This window comes from Pelobates fuscus, chromosome 5 (assembly GCF_036172605.1).
Source record: "Pelobates fuscus isolate aPelFus1 chromosome 5, aPelFus1.pri, whole genome shotgun sequence".
NCBI classification, from domain to species: domain Eukaryota; kingdom Metazoa; phylum Chordata; class Amphibia; order Anura; family Pelobatidae; genus Pelobates; species Pelobates fuscus.
The window spans coordinates 127,465,135-127,481,979 of record NC_086321.1 but is presented as its reverse complement, the minus strand read 5'-3'; the positions used below and the strand labels follow the sequence as shown (position 1 = coordinate 127,481,979).

Below are 16,845 nucleotides of genomic sequence, written 5' to 3'. Positions count from 1 at the left end.
GGCGCACCCTGTACTACTTGTTTTCTGCTTTTCCAGTCCTTTGAAGGGTTTTGAGGGTTACCCTTCCTTTCAGGTGTGCAGCCTCCCCCTCCCCATTGTGATCAGTTTGGATAGCGCTGTTCCATCCCTCTTTTTTCTTCATAGGGCCAAATCCATCCCAAATAGGGAGTAGCAGGAAACTTTGGTGTTAATAGTCCCCCCGACCTGTGTAGATGATGTTTCGGGGTGTAACCCTAGGTGGGCACACAAAAGTACCTGGTGTAACCCTAGGTGGGCACACAAAAGTACCTGAAGACTCAACACTCTACTCTTCTCACCTCTAAGATCTTGCTCTTAAGGCTGGCAAGGAGGTGCTGCTGTTTTTGCTTCCAACATTGCCCAGAAGCATACAAATATCGCCTCTAGCTTTAGCAGTGCGTGCTCAATAGAGCCATGCTGGTTGTGCGTCAGGCTTTACCCACGATGAGTACAGGAATCAGACATCTTGGCTAGATTCAGCACACAAGAGAGGCAGATATTTAATGGAGGAGGTGAGTATCGTGGTCCAGTGGGGACCGGTCAAAAGGGGGGAAACTGAGCAACAAGAACGTTATGCGCAGAGGCTGCATTGTGTGGAGCAGGAGAGCCTCTCCTGCCCAATGCTTTCACAAGGCCTTGCCTGATGAGGGCAATAAAAATGGCAGCTCAGGTACCCAGCCCAAGCTACACTGCTTGTGTCCGAGAGAAGGCAAATCACAGTAGTTGCTGGATGAGTGTGCCGGACGTTAGGATTGTGCTATATATTTTGAGATTTTAGAGGAGCACAAACACAATGCGTCTGATTGCCATGCTGACCAGACCCTGCCCCCCATTACTAACATTTTTTATTAACATTTTTGTATTTATTTTCTTCCACTGGCATTGATAATAAATGAATTCACTTACTGATAGTGAAGTTACATTCTTCTGAACTGTTATGGCTCATGAATCATCACACATTCAGTTTTTTTTTCCTTTTAAACTAAAGTGGGTGTTTAAAAGTTATCAAGGCTTTAAAAAAAAAACACATTAACTTTACTCTTTTTTTTATATAGAGTTATGTAATAAGACGTATTACAAGTTGAGTATTAATGAGATGATGAACAAGTCAGTGATAAACAGATTAAGTATGCTTTTGAAGGTAACTAATGCAGAAAGACACAATGGGTCACATGTACTCTACAGCCTTGTCTTGTGTAGGTGGTCAGAATCACTTTATTATACAGTTTCACATAGTAACTAAAAGATAAAAATAATAAAAACAACTCGATGTACATTCTTAGTAAATGGGTGAAAACGTTTTACCTTGATTGCTAATGCAGTGCTCTCAATTCTCAATCCAGTATGACACCACTTGGGACAGTGCTCCCTCTAGTGGTAAAGTTAAACACACCAAAGACAGTTGCATGACCTTGTTATCAAAGAATGCTCAATAACCTTTGTTTTCCCATGCTCTCCATACTGTTTAAAAGGAGTAGTGCTAGTTCTTCATTAAGAGTTTGAATTCTAAATAATTGCATAATTTCAGAAGGGAAGTCCCAATGTATGATTTACATCTCATGTAATCGAAGAAGGAAACAAAAACCTTATAGTACTAATTAAAAGCTCTGAGAATACAAGCAATACTCCCAAAAGCTTAACAATATGTGACCTGGTTGGGAAATTAATTACACACAGAGTAGGTCCCTTCCCAGACTGCATTGTGGAAGCAGTGGTGGGAGGATATGTGACAAATAAAAAAGATAAAATAATTAGAGGCAGAAAAGAAAAAAAGTGATATTAATAGTATCAAATGTCACTATCCATAAAATTGGCAGCTTCTCAAGGTATGAGCAACCAGTAAGATTGATTAAAAAAAAAAAATATATATATATATAGTTATGTGAGCGTTGCAATAAAACAAATTAGATATAATGGTGTCAGAAAGGTGTCAGAATACATAGTGCATCGCAGTTTGCTGCATAGCTACAGACCAGAGTGCCCATCAACTCCCCTGTGGGAACGGGCAATGGCCGCACATGCGCGCACATCAGACCTCCCCAAAGGAAAGTATAGCATAGCGCGAGGACGTCCAGCGTCATTTAAAACACTTTTTTTGTGTTTTAAGAACCTGGAAGTCCCTCTAGTGGCTGTCTGGACTTTATAAAAACTGCAATAATCACACATGCAGGCAGGGGCGGACTGAGAGCCTTTGGGGCCCCCGGGCAAAATTACATCCCAGGCCCTTTGAATGCACAAATATATGTGCATTAAATATATGTTAAAGGATCACTATAGTGTTAGGAAAACAAAGCAGTTTTCCTGACACTATAGTGCCCTAAGGGTGCCCCCACCCTCAGGGTTCCCCGCCCGTTGCGCTGAAGGGGTTAAAACCTCTTCAGCAGCTTACCTTCATCCAGCACCGGGCTCCCTCGGTGCTGGTGACCTCTCCTCCCCCGCCAACGTTAGCTCCCGAGTGGAGCGAAATGCGCATGCATTCAAACAAGCGCGCATTCAAACAGTCCATAGGAAAGCATTTCTCAATGCTTTCCTATAGACGTTCTGCACGTCAGGATGATACCCACTAGAGGTTTGATTAACCCTGCTAAGTAAACATAGCAGTTTCTCTGAAACTGCTATATTTACATCTGAAGGGTTGAAACCTGAGGGGCCTGGCACCCAGACCACTTCATTGAGCTGAAGTGGTCTGGGTGACTATAGTGTCCCTTTAAATATAACTCTCATATAATACAGCATTCCTTTGGATGTGTATATTGTGAGTCAATGTGAATGCACTTTGTATTTGAGTCCGTGTGAATGCACTTGTGCATGTCTGGATGACTACATGTGCTTTTTTGTATATAGTGTCAGTGTGAATGCATATGTGACAGGTGACAGAGGGTGTGAGGGAGAGGGTGACAGGTGGCAGAGTGTGGGAGGTGGTTACAGGTGGCAGAGTGAGGGGGTACCTGGAGGCAGAGTCAGGGAGGGAGGGGGTGACTAGTGACAGAGTAAGGGAGGAAGGGGGTGACTAGAGTGAGGGGGTGACTAGTGACAGAGTGAGTGAGGGGGTGACTAGTGACAGAGTGAGGGAGGGAGGGGGTGACTCACTAGTCACACCCTCCCTCTGTCCCTAGTCACCCCCTCCCTCCCTCGTCACCCCTCCCTCACTCTGTCACTAGTCACCCCCTCCCTCCCTCTGTCACTAGTCACCCCCTCCCTCCCTCTGTCACTAGTCACCCCCTCCCTCCCTCTGTCACTAGTCACCCCATGCCTCCCTCACTCTGTCACTAGTCACCCCATGCCTCCCTCACTCTGTCACTAGTCACCCCATGCCTCCCTCACTCTGTCACTAGTCACCCCATGCCTCCCTCACTCTGTCACTAGTCATCCCCTCCCTCTATCACTAGTCACATCTTCCCCCTCCCTCACTGTAACTAGAGTGAGGGGGTGACTAGTGATGGAGGGAGGGGGTGACTAGTGACAGAGAGAGGGGGTGACTAGTGACAGAGGGAGGGAGGGGTGACTAATGACAGAGGTAGGGAGGGAGGGGGTGACAAAGAGAGGGGTGACTAGTGACAGAGGGAGGGTGGGGGTGACACAGGGAGGGAGTGATTAGTGACACAGTGACACGGGAGGGAGTGATTAGTGACACAGTGACGGAGGGAGGGGTGACTAGTGGCCGTGAGGGAGGGGGTGACACAGTGACAGAGAGAGGGGGTGACTAGTGACAGAGGGGTGACAGTGACAGAGGGAGGGGTGACTAGTGACGGGGGGGGGGGGGGTGACTAGTGACAGAGGGAGGGGGTGACTAGTGACAGAGGGAGGGTGACCAGTGACAGAGGGAGGGTGACCAGTGACAGAGGGAGGGTGACCAGTGACAGAGGGAGGGTGACTAGTGACAGAGGGAGGGGTGACTAGTGACAGAGGGAGGGGGTGACTAGTGACAGAGGGAGGGGTGACAGTGACAGAGGGAGGGGTGACTAGTGACAGAGGGAGGGGGTGACTAGTGACAGAGGGAGGGGGTGACTAGTGACAGAGGGAGGGTGACCAGTGACAGAGGGAGGGTGACTAGTGACAGAGGGAGGGGTGACAGTGACAGAGGGAGGGGTGACTAGTGACAGAGGGAGGGGGTGACTAGTGACAGAGGGAGGGGGTGACCAGTGACAGAGGGAGGGTGACCAGTGACAGAGGGAGGGTGACCAGTGACAGAGGGAGGGTGACCAGTGACGGGGGGGTGACTAGTGACAGAGGGAGGGTGACTAGTGACAGAGGGAGGGGGTGACTAGTGACAGGGGGGGGGGGTGACTAGTGACATAGGGAGGGTTACTAGTGACAGAGGGGGGGTGACTAGTGACATAGGGAGGGGGTGACTAGTGACAGAGGGAGGGTGACTAGTGACAGAGGGAGGGTGACTAGTGACAGAGGGGGGTGACTAGTGACAGAGGGGGGTGACTAGTGACAGAGGGAGGGTGACTAGTGACAGAAGGAGGGTTACTAGTGACAGAGGGAGGGTTACTAGTGACAGAGTGGGGGTGACTAGTGACAGAGGGAGGGTGACCAGTGACAAAGGGAGGGGGTGACTAGTGACAGAGGGAGGGTTACTAGTGACAGAGTGGGGGTGACTAGTGACAGAGGGAGGGGGTGACTAGTGACAGGGGGGGGGTGACTAGTGACAGAGGGAGGGTTACTAGTGACAGAGGGGGGTGACCAGTGACAGAGGGAGGGGGTGAATAGTGACAGAGGGAGGGTGACCAGTGACATAGGGAGGGAGGGGGGTGAGTAGTTCCTACCTTTCTCTCTGCTCCCTCTTCTCACCCAGGCTGCTGCTCCTTGTCCTGCTGATCGCTCTGTGTGAGAGGAGAGTACAGGAAGTGATGTCACTTCCTGGTCCCGCCTCTCCCATCACACAGAGCCGCGTGGGACAGTGAGAAGGAGACCTGGCAGAGAGCTGGTGAAGCTGCCAGGTCTCGGGTGAGGGTGAGAGGGGGGTGACTTACAAAGCGGTAGGTTGCTGGGGCCCTGCACTCCATCAGGGGCCCCAGCAACCTAATAAAGGAAAATATATTTTTTTCGTTCCAGTTGGAGAGATCTCTGATCTCTCCAGCTGGAGCATGGCTGTGCTGCCGGGCCCCTGGCTGTCTCGGGCCCTCGGTCCATGACCGATATGCCCGAGTGGTCAGTCCGCCCCTGCATGCAGGGTTAAGAGTGATGGGAGTTGGCACCTAGACCACTCAAATGGGCAGAAGTGGTCTGGGTGCCTGGAGTGTCCCTTTACCATTTTGCAGCTGGAGAGTGGCTTGCCTAAGATCCAGTGGAGCTGCAAGCTCCTCTTCTAACCCTAAACAAAGTAATCGCTGTAACCCGCTGATGGTGGCCCTGTGTGAGATGAGAGTTTGAGGCTTGTAAGATTGACAAATAGATTGGGTTAAGAAATGGAAAAGAGAGAATGACAGTGCAGAGGTAGGCAACCTTCAGCACGTCAGATGCTGTTGACTAAATCTCCACTGATGCTTTAGCAGCATTATGACTGTAAAAGCATAACAGAATTATTAGTCCACAACATCTGGGGTGCTGAAGGTTGCGTACTCCTTACATGGAGTATGTAAAAGGCTTAAAAATTGTCCCTTGGGGGGGCGGGGCCTGGCCGCCGGCCGGATCAGACACGCTTGGTCTGAGCTCCTGCCTCGGTGCCGGGAAATCGGAGCTAACGGCGGGCCATGGGCACACATCAACCTGCTACCGCAAGTATAACAACACCCAAGCGATGGCGATGCCAGGGATACACGATGGGACCCCCAAGGGCACCAAAGTCACCCGATCGAGGCCTGAGGCCTACGGGCTTGAGCTCGGGTGAGACGGCCGCTCACCCAGTTCTCTGGCCGGTGGTCTGCCACCCCCCCTCCCTCTGGGCCGGGGGGGTCATCCCGGACCCCACAGGCAACCACCACCGCGCACAGCTACATCTCCACTCTGGCCTGAGAGCAGTGAAACGGACGGTGCGTACCAAGATGGCCGACCAGCAGATGTCCGGCATGGTCTGGCTGATACCTCGAGCCCGAGAACTGCCGCGGATCCCCCGCCTAGCCTACCAGGTGACATCCGTGCTAACCATGGAGGGGAATGTGGTGGTAGAGGGAGAATGGGGGAAGGCCAGACCCTCCCTGGGCACACACCATCAGATAACGAGGCTGGCACACATAATGGGCCCACCTGGGCTGAAGACCGCTGGGGTTGGAACCCCAGAGCACCGACCGCTTATGCTGATTATGCGATGCCGCAAGCGGAGACCAACAACTAGGACACACAGCAGCCCCCCACAGGGGAAGAACTCGGCCTCCCGCGTGAGTTACCCAGTTCGCGGACCTGAGGTGCAGGCCTTCACACAAGCCCGGGGCTATAGGGGGGAATTGGCCAGACCCTGCCCCACATAGCCGCATTTTCCCACACACCTAAACCAGAGATGTGACACGGGCTGGACTGGAACTTAACACCCCACAACGTACCTGCACAAGGCACTGTGACCCGCTAGCACAGCCGCACCACGCCAGCCTGCATGTCTCACCTGAGGTACCAAGAAGACCCCCACCTGCGAAAACCATCACCTGCCGATTCCTAGCAAGCTGGGGCAGCCTGTAACACCCACCCTGGCAATGGGACTCTATCTATGGGACATAAGCAAGGACGGTATGACTCTGCCGAGCCGAGGCATTGGCTGACCGTGCCAAGATCCCTCGAGTGAGGCACACATGCCCCCATCGGGACTCACAGCCATACCCGGCTTGTTAGCGCCACAAGTGGCAAACATCATACGAAGTTCCCTTTTGCGCAATCTATCACCTTAACATGTAAATGTGTACAGGGGTTCCCAACACTTACCCTTTATGCCAGTCTGTATGCCGGTCATCTATGTTCTATGTAGCCAGCTTACTGTCCTAATCAACGTCTAACCAAGAGTCAAATGCTAATCATCACAGCCTATAGACTGAGCATGTAGATGTATACTGTGGTTCCCAACACTTACCCTCTATGCCAGTCTGTATGTCGGCTGTCTATGGATTTATGTAGCCAGCTTATTGTCATAATCGACGTTTAACAAGAGTCAAACGCTAACCACCCTAGCCTATAAACTAAGCATGTAAATATATACTGCGACTCACACTACTTACCCTTTAGGCCAGTTCTATGTTGCCAGCTTACTGCCATACTCGACGTCTAGCCACAAGTCAAACATGAACATACATAGCCTATGTCACTCTACGCTTAAAATTTGCATTTGTCCTGATTGCCATAATAATAATAATATGCATATACATCTTGAAAAACCCACCTTGGCTAATCAGTCGCAAGCTACCAGCTAGCCTAGACCCTAGACCGTTGTTTCTTCATTTACTGACAAAAGTTTTTTTGTTTTTTTTTGTAAATCTTTCTTTTATTATGGCATATGCGTTATGGGTTACAGAAGAGAAAGAGGAGGCATTGTGGGGTAACACAGGTTGGAGGTAACAACACCTCTGAGAAAGACTGCCATATTTTGTTTTTTAGAACATCATGTAAACAGTTTTATACAAGCGTGGTTAATAAAATTAAAATTAAAATGATAGACATTTGTTGCTTAAACAGTTGTCGCTTAAACATTTGTCGCTTAAGAGAGTACATAAGAAAAGTAAAAAGGTCAAGGTGATGAACCTTCAATGTGATAGACATGGCTTAATAACATTTGTTCTCAACAGTAACAGGCGAGTGATTATTATGATATAACAGATTAAAACTCGCTAATACTGTACAACAGGCTTAGTAACAAGAAGAAGGGCATAACTAGCTATTAAAAATTAAGAGCACGCATACAATTTTAAGTTGAGTAAACAAGTGTAAATCAAATGCAATACCATCCATGCTTGCCGTTGCTAAACTAGGTATAGTAAGTAGTTTGGTCAAGATATTTCACAAATTAACTTTTGTGGAGCAGTCAGTGGACATATTAAGGAGACATATGTTAACTCGCTGAAGTATAGGACAGTGTGCATGGTAACTGCCTGGATTAGTAATGTCCCGTCTGTTACTACATATTGTCCAGTGGCATATGCCTGCTGTGCTTCAGGGTATACAGGTTCTGTCCGCTGAGCCGTGAATCGAGTGTGGCCAGGCTGTCAGGCAGTCCAAAGCAGCCCACAGACGTGTACCTGTAGGCGGTATCTAGGTTGTGTAGCCCAGCACATGGGTAAGCTTTCAGGAAGTCCATTGATGGTGGTCGGTGTGTCCGGTCATCTCGTTCACATCTCCCGCCGGGTGTGCCGTAATGTCTCAGCTGCTTAGTCGTATGAGTTCCCAGCGTTGTGACAGTGCCAGCACCATGGGTCACCAGCCTTCGGCCTGAGGCCTTCGCAGGCGCTCGTGCCCTTGCGCCATTGATCCCATCAACAGGATCGTGAGCCCCGGGTTCCGCCGGATTGCGGTCTGTCCCCAGGGCAGGCAGGCTGTAGAGGAGATCCTCTCGGTGAGCGCCCAGCCCAGAAGAGGGGTGTGTGGTCCCACAGGTAGCTCCGTCTACGGGAGTAGAGTAATGCGTTTCGGTGTGTTACCGGAATTAAGTGTTGCTGTACGGTATGGGTCAACACAGGTTTGCAGCTTGGTTTGCCATGCCGGGTCCTGTCTGCAGTCTGCCCCGGGATCTGCCGGACTAGCCCCACACACGTGGCCGCCGCCATCTTGACTGCGGGTCTCAGGCCTTCTTGGTGGTCAAGTAATGCCTCCGAGTGTGGTCGTGAGGCTTGGACCGGGATCACCCCCCCGGTCCGGTGGGGGGGGGAACAGGACCGGGCCAGTCGATGTGCTGTGCGCATGTTCGGCTCCGTCGGGCAGGATAGCGAGGTGGCGGCCGTCCACCTCACTCACCGCCAGGTCGGGTCCCGCTTGGTGCTGCAGGGATCCCGCCTCCGGGGGACTGGAACTTCAGGAGCGAGCCTCACCCCGGCTCCGGTAGCCCGCATACGTTGCGGATCAAGGTTGTTGGTCGCTGGGTGCCTAGTATATCGTGGGTTGTAACGTATATGGATCTCATTCCGCAGGAGCTGTTCTTCCCTGCGACCGCTCGGCTTGGCGGCCCGGCCCCGCCCCCTGACAAAAGTTTCTTATGTCTAGCCTAGCTGTTTTGTGTCCGCTGTTTATTACCTCTCTTGTAATGTAACTTACATCGTTAATCTTGTTAATAACAAAAATGTGCCAGTCTAACTAATGCCACACGTTGCACAGCAAATGTCTGCCAATTCACCCAGGTGTCGCTGTTGTGGCGCGCCAAGGCTACATGTTATTTCGTGCACATCAAAAATAAAGAATTCAAAAAAAAAAAAAAATTGTCCCTTGAGTACTACGTTCACCAAACACAAGACACTCTCGGGAGATATCCCACACTCACCATTCATCTCCAGCGGTGTCGAATACACGGTTACTGTTACAATAGTCCACCATTATTTTGATGTTGAACTTATTTGAACTAAAGGCACTTCTCATATAATGGCATCAGTGTGAGGATCTGGCCTGTGGCCTCACAACTGCATAGATGCCAATAACCAAGTTTATAATCCCTCACTATTTACCTCTCTGATTGTTATACTATTTGCCAAAATTTTGCCTACAAGTCAAACTGAAAATGAGTGTTCTGAAATAAATCACAGAATGTATTCTACTGCAAATTACCTGCCACGAACGAGACTCAAAACAGCATTCAGATGCCTCTTGAATGGATTCTGCATTTTTCCTGCAACTTTCAAAAAGCACGTTTGCATCATGGTACATTGAGACATGCTATCTGGAGGGAATTCTGGCACCGGTCAGAATCCCAGAATGTTCTTTTATAATTCCCAGTCGTAGAACTGAGACAGATGTTCTGTGACTATCAGATTAATATATGAACGCATTATCTGGTGTAAAATTCGATGCCAACCTTTCATCTTCTATCTGTACCTATACAAACACCAGTCCTGCAGTCCTAGGCCCGATCATAGTTTTCTGCATTGGAGAATGTGTCTATACAGTGTTCTGGTTATTCTGATTTTAATTTGGCTTGTTCCTGGCTATGCAGTCATCAGTGGTCTTTTGATCTTTTGCTTGTGTTATCATTTTGTAGTCTCTCTGTAATTCTTTATCATCAGTCTGTTTTTGAGGCTAAAGCAGCTAAATGGTGATTTCTGCTTTCCTGGCCCTGGTTAAGCCTGGTCACTCCTAAAGACTGGTAATACACGATTATCCTGTTTATTAGTTTCCTAGTACTATTTTGACCAAACGTGTAGCTTGGAGTGTTGGGTATTTTACCTTTACATTACCATGTACTTATCTTTCTGTAGACCATTACTAGAAAAAGAAAATACAATACAGTAAAAGACCACCAAAACCAAGAGACTTTAAATGTGCAGGATTTTATTCCAAGATTAGAAAAATATGTAAATCTCTGAAAGGATGACAACATTTAAATAATTATAAATAAAATGCTAGAGAAAGACATTTGAAGATTTTAGAAAAAGTGCTGGTCTAATTTTACGTTTGATATGTTTTTGTTTTTAGCTTTCTAGCTTCCTTCTGAAACTTCGGCAGTCTTTCTGTGATGAACAATTAAGCAATTTTGGTTGGTGGTGAGTTTTATCAAAGAGTGCAATGAAATCAAGTCACGCAATAAAAACACCATATTTTAAGACATGGAGTGAATGCAGACTTTGGAACAGCAAACATTTCTTAATTGTGGTTTGTGAATTAATTTCCCTTTTGGAACAATGCCTGTTTGTGTGTGCTCTTTAATACAGGTTTATTTCTTGTAATGCCTAAAATCCCCTCAGTTCTTCCTGTTGGACAACAGATGGGGGGATTTCTTTCTTTTGTGGTTGTCCACATTGCAGTGTATTGGGATGAAGAACAAATATGACAGATCATTCTTGCATAAAAATAAATAAATTGTATGATCAGAGCATAAACAATTTAATTTCGCATAGTCCAAAAAATAAATAAAATAAGTTTGTGGATGCAGTATTTGGATTTCCCTTTTACAGAAGCCAATTGCACTACACGTTGCTACTGACACCGCAATTAGTGGGTTTTATCACAATCAGATCGGTCTAGCATATTTAACAAGAGGAGTAAGTGGCTTGTGGAATGTTCGATGGCCAGGTCCACTGCAGCAGCCCACCAAGGCTTGTAAACGATTGTATTTGCAAATGAACATGCCAGAATAGGCAAGTGCTCTTTTCATCAAGGATTTGACCCATTTTCTTCATTACCACTCTGTAACGAAAATGTGTGCTTCTTAAATGGAACATAACTGGTAGACCATAGAATAATCAAGCAAATCATGTTCCCGATTATCTTATTCAAAAAAGAAAATAAATTTGCTGTTTCTGCAAAGCCCAACTCAATACGTGCAAATCGGAGAAGCAACAAGGAGTAACTGGAACGTTAAAAATGCAAAGTATCCTACAAAAACACACACAGCATACCAATCTTCAGTTTTAATACTTAAAACTGGTAAAAAAATTAATAAAATAAAATAAAAGCTTAGCAGAATGTTCAGCTGGATGATGGGAACGTTTCACAATGTAAATAATTCCTTTTTACTGCACAATTGAAAGTTTGGTCAAATTGGGTTTTAAAGTCTACTTTGGTGTCAACAGCATATATTAATATATCAAAGTTTGAACTTTATTAGTCTTGTGTGTATTCTATGTATACTTTTTTTATTATATGTAGACTGTCAACATATTAAGCAGTTTTGTTTCAGCAAAAAGGAAGGAGTGACCTGAACTGGTGTGACCTGTTGTTTCAACCATCTACTGTATGTGAATAGATTCTGTAATGCAGAGCAAGCCCCCAGTGAGACCTGAAACCGATTGGAAGTGCAGATCAAGTCAAATAACCGCTGAAGCAGAGCAGCAACGCAGAGTAAGAGAGAAGATTGATTTTTGTAATTCAACTATTAATAGATTTGAGTTTTCATCCTCCACCCTTGATCACATGTAACTATGGAAAAATACATTGTCAGACATACTATGATAGTCCTTTGTTTACAGAGTCCCTTCAACGAGATTGTCTAGTGGACAAAGGACATCAAATCAGCTCAAGCCACCAATATAAACAACAAAGGGGCGATTAATACAACCAGGAAGTTAGGATCACACAGCAGTATGATATGATGTGAACATGTGGAAAAATCTAGCACATTCTGTACAACTCCTCCAGAACACGAAGATCAAGCCCATGAGAAGTCTTACCAATTCGTCATAATCCTCCACATGTTTAAATTTCTTCTCTCTGTAGTAATATCTTTTCTTAAAGAACTGGAAGACAATGACGTCACATAGAACAGTTGCCTATAATAAAAATAAAAAAATAAAAAAAAAATAAGAGGCATGAAAAAAAAAATCCTCTGCTATTATGAAAAAGATAAAATACAAAATAATAATTGAACTTTTCTTCATCCTTCAAGTTTAAGAGCGTTTTCCCCTCCAATTATATTGCAAACCTACAGGCCTATGAAAACCATGTCCTGACATACATTGATCAAACCCGTATTGTTGTATTTGATTGCCTGTTATAAAAACAAGACAAAAATAATGGCCCACTTCATCATTTAACATTAGATTTTAGTACTTTCCAGCTCTCATCACTACAGTATCATTTTATGATAAGCTCAGTCACACACATTTGATATTCTCCACATTATGTAATCACTTAGTACAATTACCTGATTCACAAAATAAATTCCGCCCCCAACCCCCAAATTATTAACGTGGTCCAAGTGTCAATATAAAATATATATATATATATATATATATATATATATATATATATATATATATATATATATATATATATATATATATATATATATAAAATTTTTGGGATTATGGTTTTTAGATAAAAACCATGCTAAAGATCAACAAAGCAATTAAAAGAAAAGCAACAATAAAAAATGTGATTTATTTTAAATGTTAGTGTTCCTGAAGAAGTTTAGATTAAGTCCCATTCGTGAAAAATAAAAAAAAAACAAGAAAACATTGGAGACCGATCTGTGCTTGTGCTGCACTCCTCCAATAAGATGCTCCTCTGAGTCATTGAATCTAATTCTTCCCTATAGGGGGCATTAAAGCTTTTGGTGATGGTGACTATGAGGACTTTCTGTTATTGAAAGTCTTCACATAGGATTGTCTCTAATGGTGGTCTGGTGACCACTTTTTAACGGTCTAATGTTAGCATGCCTTTTCTTACAATAGCAGTGTTCCCATTCCTCAGGGTGTAGGGCAAGGTTTTCAAATCACCAAAACAACTTTATTAGGATGCAGTGGTTTTGGTGCTTAGAGAGAGTGTCCCTGTATTACAACTAAGAAATCACAAGTTAGACAAATTGTATAAAAAAAAATAGCATAGAACAAGAAAAACCTCACCACTCCAAGCAACGCAAGTCCCGAACCAATGTTAATCATTGTTGGAATTATGTCAAATTTTCCAGCCTGAAAAATAAAAAACTTGATTTCACCACTTCTATAAAAAAAATGTAAATAATAAAAAATACAATACATTTACAAACTAATACTATAGGCACCAAATCAGTCATAGCTTGATTAAGCAATGTTGGTGTATAGATTGTGCCCCTACAGTCTCACTGCTCAATTCTCTGCCATTTAGGTGTTAAATCACTTTGTTTATACAGCCCTAGCCCCAACTCCCTACATACGACTTGCATAGTCTTCTTAAACATTTACTGTAAAGCGAGATCTAATGTTTACACTTCCTCTATTGAACAATCTGTTTAGTTCAGAATTTATTATTTCCTGCTCTTTTAATAGCTAGCCGAACACTGCAGGAGCCTCCTGTGTGTGATTAAAGTAAAATTTACAGAGAATGAGATAAAAACTTCTAAAGCAAGTTAACATCCAATTAAAAATGAAAATGTTTTCATGTAGGCTGTGTGAGTCACTGCCCGGGGAGGTGTTGCTAGGGCTGCATAAACAGAACAAAATTGATATACCTTCTGAATGGCAGAGGATTGAGCAGTGAAACTGCAAAGGCATAATCTATACACCAAAACTGCCTCATTAAGATGCATTTTAGTGCCTATAGTATCCCTTTAAAATATTTTTTTTTAGATTTCAATAAGAAAAAGGTTTCTCTATTATACAACAGAAAATTAAAAATAAATTCGATGCACTATATAAAATGTGTAATTTAGGAGTTCTGTGTTTTTGGGCACAACATTGCTACAACATTAAAACCACCTGACTAACATGGTGTAGGTCCCCCTCAAGCTGCTAAAACGGTTCCTATAAGTTGAGGCATGGACTCCACAAGATCTCTGATTGTGTGCTGTGGTATCTGGCACCAAGACATTAGGAGCAGATCCTTTATATCCTGCAAGTTGTGAGGTGGAGCCTCCATGAATTGAATTTGTTGTTTCAGAACATCCCACAGATCCTCAAATCAGATTGAGATCAGGGGCATTTGGAGGCCAAGGCAACACCTTGAACTCTTTGTCATGTTACTCAAACAACTCCCGAACTCCACAGTGTGGCAGGGTACATTTTGCTGCTGAAAGATGCCACTGCCATCAGGAAACACCACGGTCATGTACATGGTCTACAACAATCTCTAGGTAGGTGGTACAAGTAACACGCACATGCATGCTAAGGGCCAAGGTTTCCCAGCTGAACATTGCCCAGAGCATAACACTGCCTGTGCCGGCCTGCCTTCTATAGTGCATCATGCTGCCATCTCTTTCCCAGGTAAACGACACACATGGACCAGGCCATCCATCTGATCTAAAACAAAATGTGAATCATCAGACCAGGCAACCATCTTCCATGGTCCAGTTCTGACATCTCTGGCAACGGACAGGGGTTATCGGGGCACTCTGATCAGTCTACGGCTACGCAGCTCCATAGGCAGTGTTCTGACACATTTCTATTATGTCCAGAACTACATTTTTCAGTAATTAGAGCTACAGTAGCTTTTCGGTGTTCAGACTAGATGGGCTAGTCTTCACTCCCCACGTGCATCAATGAGACTTGGGCGCCCATGACCCTGCCCAGGTTCACCGCTTGTCCTTCCTTGCACCACTTTTGGTAGGTACTAACAACTGCATACTGGGAACATCCCACAAGAATTGCTGGTATGGCTATGCTCTGACCCATTCATCACTATTTGGTCCCTGTCAAAGTCACTCAGATCTTTTCACTTTCCCATTTTTCCCTAATCCAAAACTTGACTTGCTGCCTAATATAACGCACCTCTTGATAGGTGCCATTGTAACAATATAAATCAATGTTATTCGCAGACATATAGACACGCACACATTTATTCCCCCCCCCCCCCCCCCCCCCCCAACATGTACTCACTGTTCCGAAAACCAGGATGTCAAAACGGATCCCATAGACTTTCATTAGCGTTCTTGATTCCACATCATTAATGTTCTTATAATATTTTGCAGATCTGGAGGAAAAAGGAAATAAAGAGATTGGTTTTGCTATAGTCAGGGAGTTCAAATACACTGCACACAGCAGAATACACTAAAATAAGTACACCATGGGGTAAGGTCACTAAATTGGAAGTTATGGAAAATTGTTATGTCGAACAACCCCCCCCTCCCCCCCCCATTCTCCACAATTCCAAAATTAGGGAATAAAGCCCAGGGTATTTCGAGACCTATGTGTACACACAAATCCGATCATAATACTGGTATACTTTATCTTTATTTACAAAGCAGACCTGCTAGGTCCACTGTAGCTTTCTATGGCAAGCGAAAATTGTTCCACCAACCCAAACAGGAATAATACATTTCATAATTACACACATTTGCAAGGTATTAATGCAGACAGTTTCCAACCTCATCTGATTTCACAGCATTTTGCCCACTTTAACAGTTAAGTGTTGGTATGGTACATTCCATGCTAACCTGAAGTTATAGCCAGGGGACACATTGTGATCCAATTCTCGGCTATCCAGTCGTCGGAAAGAATACCTTGGGACACATTTTGAGAACTTTTTGTCCAGATCACAGTCCCACCTAATTTGAATCCCCATCACACCTCCCTGGGGGAAAAATTTAAACGTTTATTCATCAGGAATAAAAAAAAATCCTTCCATAACCAAGATATCTTGTGGGCGTAATAGTCTTAATATATTCCCAATATTATAGTTACATAGGCTGCAAAAAAATAAATAAAAAAGTGTGTCAGGTTCAGCCTCACATCGTAAAGCACCAATTTCGGCTCCTGGAAGATAAAGCATCAGGAGCTTAAGAGGACCAGCAGAACAATGTTCATGTATGTAAAACTCATCTTTCCCTGTACCCCACAGCCACCTCACAGGAAGTGGCAAAGTCCTCATTGGAAACACCTTAAAAAGGTGAAAGAGCTGGTTTAACAGAATTCTCCACCTCAGCATGCAGGACTGTCGTAAGGAATGTAAATCTGAATGGCAAAGCTGTGATTATAGTAGACGTGGAACATTCCCTCCAAATCCCAAACAAAGGGAAATATTACCAGTGATGTAGGTTCCCCTATTTTTTGTTTTGAGTACAGTGATCAATATACATATTTTTTTCTTCTCTTTTGAGTGCAGTATCGCTGCTTTGTGGGAATTTGCAGAATTGGAAGCATACCTGGCTTAGAGAATGTTACATTTTGGCTATTTTGACCTTAAAATTTTAAATTGACTTTGAATTCTCACTTTGGTTAATTTCAAGTTGTGTTTTCAATGTTGCCTAAAAACACAACTTCCAAAATAAAAAATAAAAGTTAAAAAATAAAATAAAGATTTAGGAGTGGAATATCACATAACTTTATTAGTTATTTTGCTGAAAATCAAGGT

At 44.6% G+C, this 16,845-nt stretch overlaps 1 protein-coding gene across 1 annotated transcript in view; it reads right to left on the bottom strand.

Moving 5' to 3' along the window:
• Positions 1-10,441: 10,441 nt before the first annotated feature.
• LOC134610908 (P2X purinoceptor 4-like) overlaps positions 10,442-16,845 on the bottom strand; it is a 34,750-nt gene continuing 28,346 nt past the window's right edge. The window contains exons 8-12 of the mRNA XM_063454247.1: positions 15,929-16,065; positions 15,372-15,465; positions 13,425-13,490; positions 12,252-12,350; positions 10,442-11,268 (exon numbers count right to left, since the gene is read on the bottom strand). Of these exons, the coding sequence (XP_063310317.1) occupies positions 11,236-11,268; positions 12,252-12,350; positions 13,425-13,490; positions 15,372-15,465; positions 15,929-16,065 (429 nt within the window). The 3' untranslated portion in view covers positions 10,442-11,235. The remainder of the gene's footprint in view (positions 11,269-12,251; positions 12,351-13,424; positions 13,491-15,371; positions 15,466-15,928; positions 16,066-16,845) is intronic.